The sequence below is a fragment of the Folsomia candida genome, unplaced genomic scaffold (genome assembly GCF_002217175.1).
Source record: "Folsomia candida strain VU population unplaced genomic scaffold, ASM221717v1 Fcan01_Sc008, whole genome shotgun sequence".
Lineage (NCBI taxonomy): Eukaryota > Metazoa > Arthropoda > Collembola > Entomobryomorpha > Isotomidae > Folsomia > Folsomia candida.
In genome coordinates, this window is record NW_019091200.1 from 2472512 (window position 1) to 2491519 (window position 19008).

At 39.3% G+C, this 19008-nt stretch overlaps 7 protein-coding genes across 10 annotated transcripts; 5 read left to right on the top strand and 2 right to left on the bottom strand.

The window, feature by feature from the left end:
- Window positions 1-154: 154 nt before the first annotated feature.
- Window positions 155-1237, top strand: LOC110853407. The gene is made up of 6 exons (XM_022101672.2): window positions 155-307; window positions 372-509; window positions 588-623; window positions 712-832; window positions 913-995; window positions 1062-1237. The coding sequence occupies exons 1-6, from the start codon at window positions 239-241 to the stop codon at window positions 1092-1094; spliced, it is 480 nt and encodes a 159-aa protein (XP_021957364.1). The 5' UTR covers window positions 155-238; the 3' UTR covers window positions 1095-1237.
- Window positions 1238-1371: 134 nt separating this feature from the next.
- On the top strand, window positions 1372-3811 carry LOC110853691 (queuine tRNA-ribosyltransferase accessory subunit 2). Its single transcript, XM_022102002.2, has 6 exons — window positions 1372-1686; window positions 1767-2088; window positions 2174-2404; window positions 2786-3269; window positions 3326-3451; window positions 3518-3811. The coding sequence occupies exons 1-6, from the start codon at window positions 1543-1545 to the stop codon at window positions 3660-3662; spliced, it is 1452 nt and encodes a 483-aa protein (XP_021957694.1). The 5' UTR covers window positions 1372-1542; the 3' UTR covers window positions 3663-3811.
- Window positions 3741-6462, bottom strand: LOC110853693 (putative inositol monophosphatase 3). Its single transcript, XM_022102003.2, has 5 exons — window positions 5876-6462; window positions 5588-5813; window positions 5134-5278; window positions 4896-5079; window positions 3741-4496 (listed from the first exon to the last, which is right to left on the bottom strand). Exons 1-5 carry the CDS (start codon window positions 6195-6197, stop codon window positions 4225-4227), a joined length of 1149 nt encoding a protein of 382 aa, XP_021957695.1. The 5' UTR covers window positions 6198-6462; the 3' UTR covers window positions 3741-4224.
- A 21-nt stretch (window positions 6463-6483) lies between these two features.
- On the top strand, window positions 6484-14546 carry LOC110853690 (UPF0183 protein C16orf70 homolog). Of its 3 annotated transcripts, XM_035854536.1 has the most exons (12): window positions 6484-6625; window positions 6702-6966; window positions 7075-9139; window positions 9993-10033; window positions 10158-10199; window positions 10683-10784; window positions 10889-10914; window positions 10978-11054; window positions 11131-11524; window positions 11615-11753; window positions 11838-12223; window positions 12636-14546. In XM_035854536.1, exons 3-12 carry the CDS (start codon window positions 9076-9078, stop codon window positions 13060-13062), a joined length of 1698 nt encoding a protein of 565 aa, XP_035710429.1. In that variant the 5' UTR covers window positions 6484-6625; window positions 6702-6966; window positions 7075-9075; the 3' UTR covers window positions 13063-14546. The 3 variants fall into 3 exon arrangements, with proteins under 3 accessions (XP_035710429.1, XP_021957692.1, XP_035710430.1); XM_022102000.2 differs by having other exon boundaries at window positions 6702-9139; XM_035854537.1 differs by having other exon boundaries at window positions 6486-6621; window positions 6702-9139.
- Window positions 14547-15622: 1076 nt separating this feature from the next.
- Window positions 15623-16360, top strand: LOC110853621. 2 transcript variants are annotated; one of them, XM_035854538.1, is made up of 3 exons: window positions 15623-15706; window positions 15781-15965; window positions 16053-16360. In XM_035854538.1, the coding sequence occupies exons 1-3, from the start codon at window positions 15666-15668 to the stop codon at window positions 16148-16150; spliced, it is 324 nt and encodes a 107-aa protein (XP_035710431.1). In that variant the 5' UTR covers window positions 15623-15665; the 3' UTR covers window positions 16151-16360. The 2 variants fall into 2 exon arrangements, with proteins under 2 accessions (XP_035710431.1, XP_021957602.2); XM_022101910.2 differs by having other exon boundaries at window positions 15680-15965.
- LOC110853347 (nucleolar protein 12) lies at window positions 16236-17470 on the bottom strand. Its single transcript, XM_022101611.2, has 3 exons — window positions 17270-17470; window positions 17083-17188; window positions 16236-17008 (listed from the first exon to the last, which is right to left on the bottom strand). The coding sequence occupies exons 1-3, from the start codon at window positions 17389-17391 to the stop codon at window positions 16382-16384; spliced, it is 855 nt and encodes a 284-aa protein (XP_021957303.1). The 5' UTR covers window positions 17392-17470; the 3' UTR covers window positions 16236-16381.
- On the top strand, window positions 17460-18617 carry LOC110853348 (ER membrane protein complex subunit 4). Its single transcript, XM_022101612.2, has 4 exons — window positions 17460-17669; window positions 17772-17910; window positions 17978-18073; window positions 18144-18617. The coding sequence occupies exons 1-4, from the start codon at window positions 17584-17586 to the stop codon at window positions 18360-18362; spliced, it is 540 nt and encodes a 179-aa protein (XP_021957304.1). The 5' UTR covers window positions 17460-17583; the 3' UTR covers window positions 18363-18617.
- Window positions 18618-19008: the final 391 nt, after the last annotated feature.

A 19008-nucleotide genomic window follows, 5' to 3' on the forward strand; every position in this document is an offset into this window, starting at 1 on the left:
GATCTCTACTCGAACAAGTATTTTTGTTATGCATGTGCAATCCAATTTAATGGATATACGGAAGCATATAGGAAAAAGCGGACCGGAAGTGTGGGAGGGTCAGCGTGGAGGATTTTTATTTCTCAGTTTGTGAATAAATAGAGACGACTGGAGAGAGGTCACCCCTCACTTCGAGACGTTGCCTTATCCTCCCACACGGAACTTGTTGACTTGGACAAATATTTTTTTCCCAATTAAAATGTGTCTTCCAAAAGTGGAGATTGTCGTGAGCGTCGTGGTCCTCGTTGTGATGATGGGTGGACTCCAGGTGGGTTATCAGTTAATTTAGTAATGGGAGATGAGACTAATTTTAATGTGGGTTGGTATTTTAGGAGGTGGTCGCTCAGGAGGAAACAATGTGTCGTGGCGTCGCATTGAACATGACTGATAAGCAAAAGGGGATGATCACTGAATGTTTAACAGAGAGTAAAATTAAATCCGTTTGGAAAATCCCGGCAGATAAGCTGAGTGTGAGTAGCATATTATGCATTATAATTATATTTTTGATATTAATTATTTGCATAAAAATGTCTTCGTTAATTTTGCAGTGCTTTGGAGTCTGCATTTTGAAAAAGAAGGAGTTGGTGAGTAGTAAATATGGCTGATAATCCGAGCGTCCAAAAAAATTAGAGATTGAGACGCGATGATTTGCATTTTCTTCTCGTCTTGCAGTTGACGGCGGAGGGCAAACTGGATCATGACAAGATTTTCTCATACGTCGAGATGGTCATGAAGCCGGACGAGGTTAAAAAACCGATGAAGGACGGAATTGAGAAGTGCTTGAAGGAGCATGGTATGCAAAACTGATTGAAATAACGACATCAAAAATAGGAGGAGTAAATAAGAAATTAATGAGTGACGATGATTTTTCAGGGGACAAGGTGCAGGTGAAGGATGACACGAAATGCATGACTTTCTTGGAAGCAGGACAATGCGTGCACGACGTGTTTTTCGAGGTAAGCACACATTTTCCTCTACGTACGGATTACTAACTAAACAAGTTCCCCTTGTTTCTATTCTAGCTCTGCATGGACGACAGTCGCAGAAGGAGATAAGTCGCGAACCGGAAATGGGTCGAAATATTTTAAACGACACGGAAATAATGGATGTCCACTCAATCTAATGATTTGTTTTAATTAATATACACGCATCTAAATTGTCAAGTGAAGAAATAAAATTGGTATTTGAGCATCAAAAAGGCAAAAGTTGAAGGAGGCAAATTGAGACGAAGGGTATTTCGAGATTGTCTCAAATTCCCGTCCCAATCTTCCCCATTCTCTGATTCGAGAGGCGCACTGCATCCTCACGTCTCACAAATCACGTGTAGTTTTTAGTCAGCTCACACTTCACACTTGTCGACTTGTCATCTCTCTCAGCTCCCGGCAATAAATTAGAAACACAACGAATTATCATTCCAAAAGGAGTTTTACGACTTGGTAATACTAATTACTGACAACGACGACGACATAAGTTGCCGAAAAACACAACATAATCTTCCCACGAATGAGAAGAATGAGTAATTTTGTGCTAGATTCGTTAGCCACTTCGTCCTCTTCATCGTCACGGCTTGGCAGGTGGACCGTTTCTTCTTCAGGTGGCGAAACCCCCTTGTCCGTACCTACGCCAGCATTCCTCGTTCATACTTTGGTAAGCATTATAATTGTCAATTTTCCATGTCCATACAGGTCTTCAGTCGTAAATAAATCCTGCTAAACTCGTGTTTTCAGGGTGGAAGTGTGCCTCACCTCACAGCAGATGTATTGCTTCAACATGTTTTTCCCGAACAGCGACCCCCACTCCTTGTCTCTATCGACAATTGTGCCACCTTTGTCGACAGCGTGGCACAATTTGGGTCGGGCATTGCTAAATTTGCGGGCCTTCCACAGTTTCCTGTCTTCCTTTCGCCGCACAATCCAGGAAAGAAGGTTCTTCCCAGTGGGTATAATATTGGGGAGAGTGTGGCACTCTGGGGACGGAGGGGCAAGACTGCACTCACCGTGGCCGAACACCAACGGATCGTAGCTGCTTTCAAGCCTCAATTTTTTCAAAGTATTAATATATTATTACTGAAGACGAATTGGTCTTCAGTGCAAATGTAGATTAAGTTGGGTTTGGTTAATGTTTCTATTTCTAGCCCTGAGTGACTACGATATTAGCTCAACCAGTGGTCTGAAACGGATGAAGAAGTCAACTACAAGAACGTTAGAATTTTTGGACAAGACCACGAGCGGGAGTAGTAACGGTGCTGACCTATTTGCTACCGTGGAGCTGGGATGGTTTAAAGTAGATGGGGAGGAAGCCAATAAAACGGTGAAGGCCATGCTGACAAATAAATTGGATGCGATCAAAGGGTTCATCATTTCAGGTTATACGTATTACAATCTTCATATTGCAAGACTTTTGCACGTTGCCGTAACTAGGCTCTCTTGATAAGGACAAGGGCTTACCTGCGCGGAGGTCTATTTGTCCGGTTCTTCGGGACGTATGATCCCAGAAGGTAACTTGATCGCGAAATAAACAACAATGTTATGTCGTGGCCGTGGCGTTTTTTTTATTCGGCGATCAAGTTACTTTCTATGTCCCAAGAAGGAAATGGACTTCGGCGCAGGAAATCGAAAAGCAATGTTGCTTTTCGATTTAACTGACTCGACGTGCAACAACATCAATTTAATCACCCAAACATCCCCCAAGCAAAAACTTTGCCATGATGAGATTTTCATTCTAAACTCATTTCAAATTGATTTAGGCGTCACCCTTTCGCTTTCACCCAACAAAACTGAAGGACAGAAGAAGGGTCCAATGAATAATAAAAAACGCACACAGATGGACACTGAGAAAAAGTCTTCCCTCAATAGTACACCAGTCGAGGACAAGGCAGACGAGGATGACAAGTCCACTGATTCCACCAAAACTAGTGACTTGGACTACGCTGCCATTTCAGAGGTTGTTGCCCTCCTTCCAGCCCACTTACCCCGCTACGTCCCAGGCCCTTTGAGCCCGTATGAAATTCTGGAACTCGTCCTCCTTGGGGTCGACTTATTTGACTCTTCCTGGGTCACGGCCAGCGCTGACTTGGGACACGTCCTCGTCTTGGACGAACTGACGAAATATTTCCCGGATGGACATGAGGTCAAGATAAATAATGAATCCCTGCCTGGCGGAAAGAATGGTGACGAGGGGACAAACAGTTCGAATGAAACGGGATGCACTATTTCAATCAAGGATAAAAAGTTTGTCAGTAGAATTGTGCAAATAGGGTAGACATTTGATTTTTGTCTGATTTTAGATATTTCTCCGACTTCACCCCACTTTCGAGCTCCTGCTCCTGCTACACGTGTCGCAAACATACGAAATCCTACCTTAATCATTTATACGCCACGGAAGAGTTACTCGGACCAGTTCTTGTCATGATGTGAGAATTTAATAAAGAAAAAAATAGATTTCTGATAGTGAACTAATGTACGTATGTAAATTACAGACACAATTTGACCTCCTTCAACACCATGATGGCCACGATACGTCACGTCGTAAAGAAGGATGCTGGCGTATCATCCCAAACTGAAAGTAGTACCAGCTCACAAGAGAGTTTGGACCGATTAAAGCAATGCCTCAAGCCATGTTAACAAAAAAAACAACGACAAATTATTTCTTAGGGGGTACAAAATGTTTGAATGGTGAGTGTCTGATTTCGTTTTAAATAGTTTTTTTTCTTATGAAAACATTTATTAATTGATTGAGTAATATTGTTGCTTCTGACTTTGTTGATAATTAATCTATTCATTGTTTTGCACTTAATTCGACACAGTCTTATACGTATTTTCAATATTGAAGATCTTGACTTGACGGGGATAAAAGTAGCCTAAACTTATTAGAACATGGTTTACAAATCACCAACCCGGTATAATTAACTAGTACATCTTATACGTATGAACATGCACACACTTTCATAATAATCTCTTATCCATCATCCGTTGCAGTTATCAAGATTCATTGTCGTTGTCCTTTTTTCACTCGTTGTTTTTTTAGGAAACTATCAAATTGTCATTAATATTTAGCAGGAGAAAAGGGGAGGAGTCTAAAAATGCACAACCAAAAAAGCATATGTACGTATTTAATATCAGGACGTGTCACAGGTGTCTCGTTAAAAAGGTGTTCCTATAAAAATATTGTAGGGTCTTGGATGTGCTACTGGTTGACGTGAATCTTTTTGAGTTTTTCCATACTGCTCGACTCGTCCATGTAGGCGAGAATCCCCCTCGTGTTGAGAGGGTCAGTGTGCCCAGAAAAGTCGATGAGCTCATCCTGACCGCTGTCTTGATCTCCGCCGTTCAATGTGACCATTGACCCACCCAGCGCTGAGAGAAGGGCATGACCCGCACAAAGATCCCATTTCTTGATGGCAGTGACATGTACGTACGCGTCGGCTCGGGACAACATAACTTCTAACACTTTGTAGCCTACATAAGTTGACAGTCATTAGATTAATATTAATATGCACTAACAATGGAGGTCTCTCAGCGTGTGTACTAAGATTTTGTTTCAGGCCAGTTTCAATCGTTTCAATCAATCACAAAAATTAGTACGAAATTTGCGAAAGACGCGATCTCCCAATGCGCAGGTTTGGCAGAGATATTTACATCCAAAGAGGAGAAACACGCTCTAAAGTGGACGAATTTTGTACCTTGCAAATTTACTGCGCATTTTCTCCTCTTTGGATGCAAATACCTCTGCCAAACCTACGCATTGGTAGATGGTACCTTTTGCAAATTTCATATTCATTCAATTTTTGTTCGATTGGCACTCATTTGGCTAAAATCGGATAGCATATGATGACTTTGATGACCTAATTAGCATACCTGCCCCCGCAGCTGAGATTATTTCTACCTTCTCTCCAGGAAGTATCGACTTTGTGTAGTTTGCCACATTTCCGGCGTGCGAACGAGACACGATGAGTTTTAGGGGTCCTTTGTTGTCAGCATTATTTTTTTCCTCTCTCTTGTCCTGCGCCAAGTTCGGAGAGTACCCGTGACCCACGACGGCCTGTTATAATAATTTTAGAATGTGCATAACAATGAAGTAAAATAAACTGCCTACCCAGTACGTCTCGTCAGAAAAGGGGCGATGCACCACGCCCAGGATGGGTTTCCCTCGCACTGCGACGCCCACCATGGTCGTCACATAGTTGACGAGATTCTCTGTGTACTCCTTCGTCGCGTCGAGCGGATCGATCCATATTGATCTGCAGGAATTGCGACCATTTCATTAATTTAAATTTACTCTAGTCAATGTTTCGTTTTTTGGAGGTTTGCTACATTTCTTGCACTACAAACGAAGATTAAGAAATGCAAGGTGCAAAAAAGTGCAAGAAACTTGCGCCGTATGAAACAGCTGCGGGGCATAGTTTCTTGCGCCTTGCATTTCTTGAAGATCAAAATAGCCGCAAGAAACCATTTTCTTCCCGTTATTTCTTCCAAGTGGTTACTTGCACCCGAAACGCTGATTCTAGTATAATTTAATAATTTTAACGCCTAAATATTTTCTTCCTTACACGTCCTCCGCCTCGACCTGCTCGTCCGTCACCATGTGTTGGATCACTTCTGCGGATGGGACGATATTAGCCGGAGCCACTCCGGACAAGTCGCGCGGAGTTTCCGTGTGCTCCTCAGAGATTACTTTGACTTCTGGAAATGCCTTTCTCAGACCGTAATACATTACTTTGTGAGATCTGAAGTCACCCTGCGTCGCAGAATCTTTGACGCCTTCCTTCGTCTCGCCTGAGGAAAAAAATCAATTAAAACTACGAAATTCTGCCACCATTTTCATCTGACTGACTCACCTTTCATCCTCTCGTCCAACGCTCCGCTTTGTCCCTTCCGCACGGCGACGACTTCAAGTCCACCCTGAACTGCGGAGTGGATAGCACCAGCCAAAAGGGCTCTGAGACTCACCTTGCCGCTCGTCATGGTGGAGACTGGATCGCCCTTGGAGGAACGGATAAAAGCCGAGTGGAGGAGGGGGTCATCGTCCACCACGACGATTATGGGGATTGGGCGACCCCCCTGCGAGGAGGAGTAGGAATAGAGGAGAATGACCAGGATAAGACAGGCGAGGACGATCAGACCAAATCGGTTGATGCGCACCGCCCCACCAAAATTCATCTTGACCAAGACTCTGTCTTCTTTTAGCGTGTATTTTTACGTATGATAATTTTGAGATGCTAACAAGATTTTAATTCCAAAGGAACGTTGTTGTGAACGAAAAGTTATTAATTTTCCACTTTGTTTCATGAGTTGCTAAATTGTGGTCACACTGTTTTTAAAGAGAGGTTAATTTTCTCTCGACTTTCTAAATACACGTGCCACGTCTTCCACGGCTATATTGATTTACTTACTCTGTTTAATTCGCAAACTTGTTTTTTGTTGCAGATTGAGATGGATTCATAGAGACGGAGATGTACATGAAGAGGAATGAAAATAAATATATACTTCAAGTTGAACCAGTTCCGCCAAAATGACTCTGACACTTTGGAAATACAGTCTTCGTCAGAAAATTAAGCGCCCACTGTACCCAGCTCGACCATAAGTTTGTAATATATTTCATACTGAACTGATGCAAATGAGTGGACAAAGGTAAAGCTTTTGTGTTCTTTACTTGCTGCACAGGGTTTTCTTGCTGTATTCGTGTGGCGAAAACTTCTTGGACCGAGTGTATCCTTGTATGGACAAAGTACTTTCTGGGCCTGACAACAGAACGAGGGGAGGATCATCATCATTGCCACCTTATCATATCACGCCAGATATCTACACCAGACTTATTGGAGTGGGGTCATCCAACGAATATGTCTGTGGACTTGGTTTAATCAAAAATTTGCCCTCATCGTCATCGTAAAGCGTGACCAAAGGTCTATCGAAGTGGTCACCGTTTTTCGTAATTGCTCCACAAATGCCAAATTACAAAATTTGCAACATATCATTAATTCCGCAACTATTCCTAAAATTTTTTAACTAATCATAATTTACTGCTTCATTATCAAAGTGTGAAGGAGGAGGATCCTTCCCTGTTACGACCCGTCGAGTTGTTCCTCATCCTCTATGGAATGGATTTGCCTTAGCCAGCAGGAGCAGCAGCAGCGCAATACTTTTTAAGCGAGGAGAGGACGATCATATGATTTGATGATGATTCCTCGTCCAAAACAAGAAGAAGAACCAACCAAATCAGCAAAAAAGAAGACATCATCGTCATCCCCACTATAATAATAATATTTAACCAACTTTTAAACCAACCACCCCACAAAACTACAACCATTATCATTGTGAGATAGTGATATAGAGAGACGCGATAAGCCCAACAGTGACCAGAATAGCAAAACAGTGACTGTGTGGTTTGGTGGATTTGGTTTAACTGCGAGTGGTTCGTGTTCTTTAAATGCGTGGACATGTAAATAACTTTGCTGTACACGTAGTTGGACCACGAACTAGAAAGGACAGTAGTAGGGCAGCATCAAGAAGAGTTAATTATAATACAAAATAGCCACGAAGGAGAAGAAGACCAGTTCCCCTTCTTCTTCTTAAACTTAACTATTATATTAATGTGTGGAGCCTTTAAGAACTTGTTCCAGTTTTAAGGCTCGTGTTCCCCCATCTTCTTAACTAACTTTCTCCAATAATTAATAACAACTTGTACTTGATCGTGTCAAATACTATTTTATACTATTTATTGGCCAAATCAAACGACGAAGACAAACTTGTTCATCTCAGTCCGACAACTTCCAGCCTAAAAAAATATTTAAAATATAAGACCAAGAACACTTATCAAAAGATTTAGGGGCAATAATCATAATAATAATAATTCTAGAAAATAATTGGTGGATGATTTTGTCATCCTCACTAAAGCAAAGAATTTACATATCTCCTCAGAGCGTACAAGTTGTGTTGTAATACAAGCCAATTGTTGTATTATCTTACCTACCTGCTAATTAGGTATAGTTAATTAGTTTACAGTTTTTATGGACTGATGAAAATAATTTAATCAGTCGGATCAGATTTTCTGTTTTTAAATTGTTACCTAATTCTCGTCTACATATTTTTCACTCTCTCGAAATTTTTATCTTTTTGAATTTCATTTGACATTTGATGTCGTCATCCCACTTTTTATCTGACGATTGTCATCCGTATCTATACTACGAATAGTATAATGTTCTGTTCTCATTCTGTCGTCACTGGCACTTTGTCAACACTACCATCAACGACCTATCCACAACTATCTCAACAGCAACTCATTGTCCCCAGTATTCTCTCCTCCTCCTACAAAGAACAACACCAAGAAGAAGAAGAACAATAATTCATTCAACTCTCTTGTCCTCCAAGACTTGAAATAATGCAACGCTTGTGGTTGTGGTTCTTCTGACAAAGGAGTTGAAAATTACAACAAGTTCAAAAAATCTAAACCGAACTCGGCCCGTATTCTGGACAGGAAACCAACACGGATAACTCTTATTTAGCAGAACTAACATATAACTAAAGAGAAACTTACGAAATCAAAAAGTACAAATAATAATAACAACAAATTACTAATAATAAGAAATATAATAGAAATAATTTGAATAATATTATTTATTTAGACGTGAAAGTATAAGAAGAAAGGTTATTATTAGAATATAACTCGTGCATATTTTAAACAAAAACTGGTCAAAGCGATCGTCAGTCTCAGTAATTAAATAAATAAAGTAACTCTGTGATTAATAATTCTCGGTCGGCCGTACACAAGAAGTTTGGGAGTAAATACCACCAGAAGAAAGTCGTCCTAATCTAAACAAAAGCAGCGTTATCCAGTAATTATCAGGGAATTGTGTGTCAAGATAATAAGAGGACGAGGATAACCTTCATTTCGTATCAACTCATAATTTTCCTACTCGACTGAGAGGACATTTTTATCCGGAGGAGGAGTGGTCGTCACAATAATTGCTTGGAAAGTGGAGGGTGGGCGGAGGAGAAAGGGAGTGGTCGAGGTGCGGTGGTGGTGGGGGAGGGAGGAACAATGTTGGATTTGGAAGTCTCCCCGGAGGAAGGATTACAACATGACCATTGGGAGTTCATTCTGGGTAAGAAAATGCGCTGGTGTAATAATCAACATATTTTACATTTTGCAGAGCAAGGACATACATAACTGTGACGTGGAGAGACGTTGTATAATCGCAACGTTTTATTTTGATACATTTGTTTGTTTACGTGTCACCATGTATGAATGATTGAGTAATGGTTTAGTTGTGCATTAAAAAGTAGAACGCACTTCGATTAGTACATCCAAACCATGAGTTAATTTAATACGTTACATATTTAATTTGTCCATGCACTTCACACATCACTTTCTATTTAAATGACCAGTTGACTCTCCAAGTGGTAGTGAGGTATCAGATTTTCGCTTGTTTTGATGATGATGATGATGCGTAGTTTGCGTAGTTGTGCAAAAAGTGGTGCAAAAAACTTGCAGATATTTAGATGGTATTATGCTGTGAATACATCTCGTTCTTATAGTAAATACCTAATTGCGATGGTTCAATTTTAACACTAAATGTAGGCCAATTTACAAATTGCGAATTTAATTTTACGTAAAATGAAGGAGTCGAATTACTCTTGATTAAGGAATTTTTAACTAAATTTATTAATCAGTAACAGGTTATTCATTAGTGATCTCTTTAGGGGCGAGTCTCCAGTTAGAAATTTTGCTAGTGCTTATCTAAGAAAAATATTTCTTTCAGTTAAACTGCAGTTAGTCGTCCTTATCGCGTAGACAGTATTATGTATATTTAGTACATGCTCATTTCATTCACTGGTCATCCATTCATTCGCTAATTTGCAGTTAAATGTGGATTTGAGTGTCATTAAATATTTAATTGATTATGTATCCCAAAATATTCTCAGTTATGTAATGAAGATTTTATTGTATTCACGCAGGGATGCACTTTTCTCAAGCCGTGGCCATCGTCCAATCTCAAGTACGTGTCAATTAATAATAATAACTTATATAAATTTAAGTATAGATAAAAACAAGACTCTGTCAGAAATAACCGTCATGAAAAATTGTCAAATGAATTTTAAAAATACTGTTCTCTTGTGCAGGTACGTGTCATCAAATCTGCTCATGTAATCTACAATGACCAGGTAAGCCCAAAAAATGTATTATCATCGCGTTATGTATTCTTGTTTTCGGATCTAAAAGTGCCAAATAGACAAATAAATTAAATCCCATCTCGAGTCCAAATCCAAAAGGTCATAGTTCTCTCGTGTCTTAGGCGTGTTCACTATAGTTGACTAAACACAAATATTGTGAATGAGTTGACCAATGCGAATTTCATTGCAATGAGACAGACTGGCCACAATAATGATAAGCCATGCATGAGATGATAAGTAATTAATTTGGATCACCCTTTTGCTTATCGTTCTTTCACTCAATGTAATAATATTCATTGAACTTTTCGTGTGGCTATTTATTGGTGGTCATGAACTATGTAAAGTAAATGCACTCCGGTCAGTGTCGTTTCGTATCGTTTGTGATGATTAGAAACTGAGTGCAAAAAACGATTCTTTGGAACAAAATTGGTCATGAATTATGCAATGAAATGAAGAATTTTCGAAATATTGCAGAATCCACTCAGCCACGATCTCATCTTGGATCTACCCAGTGACGGATTTAGATTAATTTTCGATTCAAAGACTCAGCGACTTAAACTAATCGAGATTTATCAGGTATTTATATTTTATTCACATGAATGACGATGTGTAATGCGAGTTTATGCATTCCTCGTGTTCACGGAGGTATCGAGATTCACTAAATGCTATATTATTTACAGTTAAAACTGGTCCGACTCAAATACTGGTGAGAGCGTGATCATATTTTAAGGGGAAGAACTGCGACTAATTTTTGGTTTTCTCTTCACAGTGGCACCGTGTTCAACGGATCCGAAGTAATTCCAACCGTGCATCAAATCGACCACGCATTTGGAGCCACCCGTCCTGGTACATATTTAAATAGACAGCAAATTGTGTCAAATTATAACTTTATGTTACGTTATTGATTCTTTTCCTCTCGTAGGAACCTTTGACAAGGAACGAGCCCTATTTGTCCTCAATTTCCGTGGACTAAGTTTCTACTTTCCCATCGATTCCCACTTCCAGCCCCACTACTCTCATGGGTTGGGCAGTCTCCGCTTTCCGGGTGAGTCCACACCCGTTCTCAGCCGAATGGTGATCTACCAAGGGAGCAGTGGTTGCCCTGCAGAGGCTCCCATCCCACCTCTGCCGCCCTCCTGCTTCAGGGGAAACGTCTTTTGTAGAGAGTGTGTCGTTCTTCGCACACCCTCACGGACGAGAACGTTGGGTCTCAAGCTGGACATGTTTGCCCAGTCGACGGACGCCTTGTTGGAGTTGGAGGCTGCCGAGCCGGCCACTTTTGAGAGGTCCGTCTTTTTTGGAGAGTCGGCACAAAGGTCAGTTTACATAATACGACACGCGACAACGTATTATTTTAAGTACAATTTTATTTTGTGATTAATGATTTTAACGAATAATAATTTTAGCATCGCCTCAAAGTTGGGAAATCCGAATAAAGTTTGCTACAAGAGTGACGACAAGATGAAGATTCATTCGAAGGAGGCTCACAAAAAAGTAGCGGCGGAAAAGTCGGACTATTTCTTTAACTATTTTACACTTGGGATTGTAAGTTTGATGCGCATTTTAAATGTTGTTTTGTTAGCGCTCTCTGTACATTAATTTTACATGAATTTTTTCTTTGTTCTTCAGGACGTGCTCTTTGACGCGACGACGAACAGTGTGATAAAGTTTATCCTCCACACTAACTTTCCGGGACATTATGACTTCACCGACTATCACAGATCACCCTTTAGCTTGATTTTGGGCCGAGTTACGCCCACTCAGACTGGTGGCCACCACCTGGACAAACTTCTCAACCTGGGCAACCTCAACCCAAACCCGACGGATTTACTACACTTGGATAAAGTTACGATCCATGAACCACCAGAACCAGAAATTATGCCACCCCCACAACCACCACAAAATCAAGGAGGAGGAGGAAAGAACAATAAGAAGAATAAAAAGAACAATAACAAAAACAAGGGACAATTATCAACAGCCTGTTCATCCTCACCGTCCAACACTGACAGTTCAAAGTGAGTACCTTCTCCATTTCTTGACCACATTTTTTAATGTAGCACTTCATGACTAATTACCAAAATCAAAAAAATCAATGCAGTTTTAATCATTTCTCGGTTTTGGGAATTTAGCTTGAAATTCTGAAAGACACTAGAATGGCAGTGAGTTTTTTAAGTCAGTTTCGATAATTTCCAATTTTTCTGAAGAAGCTTGATATCCTCCTTCAAAAACTGTAAAAATCTGGAGTGTATATTTTTTTAATTGGCAACGACCTACTCTACAAGTTTGTCATCCAGAATTTTACAATCAATTGCCAGGGTCTAGAAATGATTAACAATGTGCTGATTTTTACGATTTTGACCATAAGTCATCGAATCCTACGTTAAGTGACTAATACTCTAAAGAACTACAATAAATGTGTATAAATAGTTCATCCTCTGAAAAATCGTCGCCCCCTTCGGAAGAGGGACCCATGACGGCTGCAGCATCCTCGGCTGCTCCAATTCTGCCCACGAGTGCTGTCCCAACTGCCACGTCGACAGCCACCTCGCTCGAAATCAAGTGGGACTCGAGATGGGAGGAAATTCGGAATTTTCTGTGGGCCGAGAAAGCCGAGCGACTCAAGTTGGAAAAGCCCGTTGTGTTAACTCGCTCGTCTGCCTCCAACCCTTTCGGACCCAGCTTGTGCTACGGGGTGCAAGACCTTATCTTTGAAGTCATGAGTAACGATTACATCGCCACGCTGTCCATCTACTCATGTGGGGATGAAGACGGAGACGAGGAGGTAGATAGTGGAAAAAAGGGCAAGGGGGGATGCGGTAGCGGTGTGGATTCTCTACTGGCGGATTTCAATTAAGAAGACCAACAAGTTGAGAAGAATCTTGCAAAAAAGTGCGTGTGGTGGTGTGGTGATGGGTGGAGTATTGAAAAAATAAGAGCTTATCAATCCACATAATAATATACAAGATAACCTTCTTACATACTAAATAAGTGCTTAATACCTGCCTGATCAGTGAGTTTGGTGGTGAAAGTTGGATGGAGAGAATGTATTTGCCACACCTCGGAGATTATGCTAATTATGTACATTGGTAATATGAGTATCGCGACATTTCATTACTATCTTTAATATCAGTCTGATTTTTTGATCCATTTTTCTGACCCCCACAACAAACAACCTTTCTTCTCAAATTATGGTGTTAATGATTATTATTATGAATCTTTAAATCATAATTTTTACCGATTCTCTAATTATTGTGATAGAAAGAAAGCGAAGGGCAAAAGTATTGGCAGGGACGTGTGTCGTACGTGGTAAATATTAAAGTAATATTTGTGCATTGTTAATTAATATGTGCGACATGCATAGTCGGAAAAAAGTTGACCTGAATTAGTAAAGATGACATACATACAAGAAGAATTAGTTAAGTTTAAGTAATTAATTAATCGTGGTTTTAACATAAATATCAATTTTTGTCAAAAAATTCTCTGCTGGGCTTTTCAATTTAGTCAAGTCGGGGAATTTATTAGGAATGATGAATTATTTTGCAGCAGGGTTAAATTGTATAAGTAGATAGCGACGAAGGAAGTAAACTTACTTGTAAGTTTAGTCAAGAATGTAATATTTAATTAAGTTTAAAATACATTGATGCAGCAGCAATTAATTATAAAGTTGCTCGCTATAATTCGCCGTGACATGGAATAATAAATAACTTGTAAATAGTAGACGATACATAATATGCAAATGTAAATAGTAATCTTAAGTATGATTAGTAATTAGTGTGTACTTATAGTTGACTAATTAAGGACAAACGACAAACCTCCTCCTCTGTTCCAGATAGTGGCTTATCAATCATGGCGTGAGCGGTGATGGTCGTATTATTTATTACCGTAGTTTTTTGGATTGGCTAATTTTTTAGATCTCTGCTCGCTCGCGTATTAATATTTTATAGAATTCCAGTGGACATTATTTTTAATTATGTTACTTAATATGCCGCGTCATAATTTCATTGTTAATTAGTTAATCGTAAAGTTTTATTATTATGAGAATGGCATATTAGAGGATAATTTTAGAATCTGGTGTGTGGCGTCAAGAGGGCAAAAGAATGATGCAAAATCAATTTCGCAATGTTTTGAATGTGTGTAACGAGGACGGGACAGATAATCGCTTATCGCGCAAATACATTATTAATAAATCCGCGCAATAATTCTAATAATAAATTGTTTCAGGTCGATTATAAAGCTACGTATATTTAGATTTTAACTAAATTATATGTAAAAAAAACTCGCATCCCATTTTCACTCACTTCCCGAGATCAATGTCGAATATTGATTGTCATTTTATTTCCACCTCCACACAAACCTATGCCTACTAAATATTTCTAGTATCCCATATTTTGTATTAATTATAGTTAATTAATCAATTAAGTTATAGAATTGCAGATAGATACATAATTATTGTCTCGTCTGTCATTCTTGACTTAATTTATTAAAAGAAGAGAAGAATAATGTTTCCAAAAATTTTAGTCTTTTCAAAAAACAAAAGTGATACAAAAAATACAAATTAAGCAAAATAAGAAAAGTCAAATGATAAAAAAGAAGTTGAAGAGAATAAAAAAAAGATTTCAAAACCTAGAACGTTACAATTCCATTCATTATATTACGCATTAAAAATTTAGTATTTTTTAAACTACTTTATTTCGACAGCTTGGCGTTCATGTTATCGCATTTCGTACTTTCTTGCAGTGCAAGAAATGTAGCAAACCCCCCAGAAACGGTATCCTTCGTATCGTAAAATAGTTTACGAAGATAAAACAAGCCGGGTCAAAAAAATCGTTAGCGTAGTAACGCGTTTTACGATGTCAAAGACGCTTACAAAATCTCGTAAAAGTGAGAGAATTATGACAGAGTCGTTTGCGCCTCTTGTAACTCTTGAAGATTGAGAAGAAGAAGACAAAGAAAATGAAGGCTCAGAAGGAGAATCCTGTCTTTTTAACGATTGCCAGTGTTCTCGAATAATATGAGAGTTGTTTTCGTAAAAGTTATTTTACGATAAGAAGGATGCTAAGGATACGAAGAAATAATGAATACCCTCACTGATTTTGACATTTTTCGCAAATATATTAACTCCGTAGTTACATACGAATATGGATCAATTGTTGCAAATATGGATTTTTAGCAGATAAACTAACAATGGACCATGACCATACCAATTCTAGTGTCATGTCGTCATTTCCATACTACGTAGAATAGTCAGAAATTTCTGCCTGCTGCAAACCCCCAAGAATGTCGCTTCCTGCGGTTGGTCCGAAAAAAGAGGCACTTTCTGGTTTGTCCGACATGTATGGTCAACATGGATTTAAAGTCATGGCCATCGCGTGCTAACTAATAAATATTATGTACTATTTGCTTCACAGACGCTTTCGAAGTCCAGATTCTGTGGGTATCGTAATTATACAATGTTTCATGATCATGGCAGCAGCTCTGGTGGTAGCGGGCTTGTTCTAGTAAGTAAGAGCTTGATGGTCATGTCATGTAAGTGGTCATTTGGTCACTGGTTGCGTATATTACTATGTCGCAGTGTGGCCATCGTGATGATCCTGATCATAGTTCACCACTTCATGTACGACAGGGACCCTCGCGCGGTACCGCCCTATGTCAGAAGAGCCCTCCAGTTCGACTCTGACACGGACTCGGAAGTGGACGAATCTGGAGGCAGGAATAAAAAAGAGACTAAAATAGTTGAAATCGAAGTGGAAGAGTCGGGTAGGCATGACCCACTTTAAATATAAATTGATTGGGTATCAGCAATAATTGGACATGAATTGTTGATGATATCTTCCTAATCAACAGGAAATTATGAAGACACGTCCGACTTTTCCAGCCATAAGGCACGAAAGATGGGAAACATGGACAAGTTCTTGGGAAAAGATATCGACGTGAGCAGGTAGACCCCACACTATTCCAATGCCATCTCTCCCTCTTTATGCCCTCTCTCATCGCGAAAGAAATAAAAAGACTGGAAAGTTAATCGCATCACGCTCTGCACAGGCTTCAATACAAACCCGCTGTTTATGATGAACATAAGAATTCACAAGAAAAAGATAACGTTCACAATTAATTAGTAATTCTTGAGAAAAAAATGATATCTAATAATAAAGTGTTCTCCTTTCTTCTGCTTCTTACTTGGTGACCCTTCCTCTAGATTTAACTTTCACCTTTGCAGCCGCTGCTTTCTTTTTGCTGCTCATGTTCTTCCCCCCACCACCGGACGAACTCTTGTTCTCCTCCTCTTGGGGCTGGAATCTGTTCAACTTGAACTTTTTACTCCGTCGCTGCTTAATTTGTAACGTTTTCTTGTAAATGGAGGAATGTTGGAGGATTCGGTGTGCTTCTTTCCGTACGAGAGTGGCCGTTTTTGTCTTGTTAGCCGCAGCGAGAGGGTTCTTTAAGACGGATTTTAGTTTTTTAAGCTTTAGAGCGTCCTTCTGTTCCGTGGTGAGGTTGGTGGGAGGAGGATTTGAGGCAGGGGGGTTAGTAATCGTGGTGGTTTTCTTTGGGTAATTGAGGAGGGGAGATTCCGAGTCGGAATCCGAGCTGTTGTCTTCAGTTTTGACGAATTGTTGATTCCTGTTGGGAAACATTTTGCTATCAAGGGAGGAGATGGAGACGGTGGTGGATCCAATGGAGAAAGTCGAGGGGGCCATCAACGCTTCCTCTTCGTCCTCCGAGGAGGATTCTAAGAGATGCTCTACCTCGGGGAGGACCGAATGGGAAGAAGATTGCTTTTTGGCAACGGTTTTTTTAGCCTATTGTAATAAAATATAACTATAATAGTTTATAGTTGCAATAATTAGTAATTAATAAGCAATTTGTTTAATACCTCCTCTCGCGATCGAATCTTCTCTTCTGCCAGTTCTCTCTCCAATTTTTCTTGGTAGCGTTCCTTTCGTTCCTGTTTCCTTTTACGGAAGCCGGTCAAAAACTTTCTAAATGTAAAGAAATCAATTCATAATATATCGTACTATTTTATTTATGTAAAGAAATTACAATTTTACAGTTTTATGTACCTTCTCGCTTCTGGATCGAAAACCAAATTCAACTTTGTCTTCTTATTGATAGCTGGCCTTCCTCCAGATTTCCGTTTTTTAGAACGGTCTACAAATTCTTCCTCTTGTCCAATAAAGTCCATTTTGCAGTAAAATAATAATTAATTAAACAAAAAACCGCACGTGGATGAACTGCTCCTGTGAAGTGTGCACGTTGTACCTGGCCGCCCGGGAAGTTCTTCTTGATGCAGTCACCATCAATCACTCCAAGTTATATATTTTTTTGAAAATTAATTAGCTAATCTTGTTTAAATTGTGTATAAGCCAAGTAGAAAATGAGCGTCTCCACCACAAAATCTTCTGGCCAACAAAAGAAGGGATTGTTACGATGGACGTTGGAATTCAATCCCCCACAGCAAAGGTATAATAACGACAAATTGTAGTCTACAATTTAATTATATATATAAATCTTAATAAACGATTAATTAAATAATTTAACTGAGTAATTGTTATCCATTCGTAGAAATCGCAACGACTCCCTTGCCTCCCCACCTGGTTTCAGTTCCAACGTTGCTCACCATCATACTGAAGTTTCGAGAGATATTGACCCGAATCTGATTGTCAAAAGGTCATGGGACTTTGCATTGGCTCCGATTAAACAGGTATCAGCGCTATTCAATAGTTCCGCTATTCATTAGATAAATTTAATATAACGTCGTTGTATTAAAGGTCCCCATGAACCTGTTTTTAATGTACATGGCTGGAAATTCAATCTCCATCTTTCCAATTATGATGGTGGGGATGTTATTTATGCGTCCAATTAAGGTGGGTATTCATAGTTTACTGGTTAAACAGGTTGTGGTATACATATAAATTGGTAATTGCCTCTTTTCAGGCCATGCTCGGGATCACATCCGCCTTTAAAATGATCGAAGGGAGTCATCACATTGTTCAAAAGATGGCTTACTGCTTCGGAAACTTGGTGAATTTAGGCCTGGCGTTGTACAAATGTCAGTCGATGGGACTACTCCCCACCCACTCGTCAGATTGGCTAGCGTTTGTCCAGCCGCAAGAAAGAATTGAGTTTTATGGCGGTGGGATTAGCCTCATTTAGAATAAAATTAGTTAGCTTATGATACATAATCTATAAAATTTTGATATACACACATGATTCATTCATTATTTTATAGGAAATACTTGATTGTGCTATGCCAAAAAAATCGTCAACACTGTTTCAGTCAAGAATGTCATTATTATTCGCTTGTTAGAATTTAACTCTCGTTTTATTACATGTAATAAGAAAAACATGAAAAATATCTTTGTAACAGGTTCTGAATTGAAATGTTTAAAGTTTCCATTTTTGAATGAATCGACCTCCTCATTCATTCTCATGCATTGATTTGATTTTGCAACATGTATTGGTTAAAGTCTAATGAAAATCGCAATCCTCAATGAATTCATGCAAAAATAATGAGCGAGGAAGTGCAAAGTTTACAAGGGTTATTTGCTTTAATGGGGCGGTGGCGGTGGTGACGATGGAACTCAGCAGATTAAATGTTTCCCTCGAGGGTACTTTTACATAGCTGTACACCAGGACGTGTCTTCTTGATTGATACCATTTCAGTCTAAAAGTAGTTATACACTATATATGCTCTTGACTCTTGTTGATTCATCCGTTCCATTATTTATTGACTCAATTTGTATGTATATTTATGTTTGGGGGCAGGAAGAAAAGTAATTAACGCTGCTGCTGCGTTGGT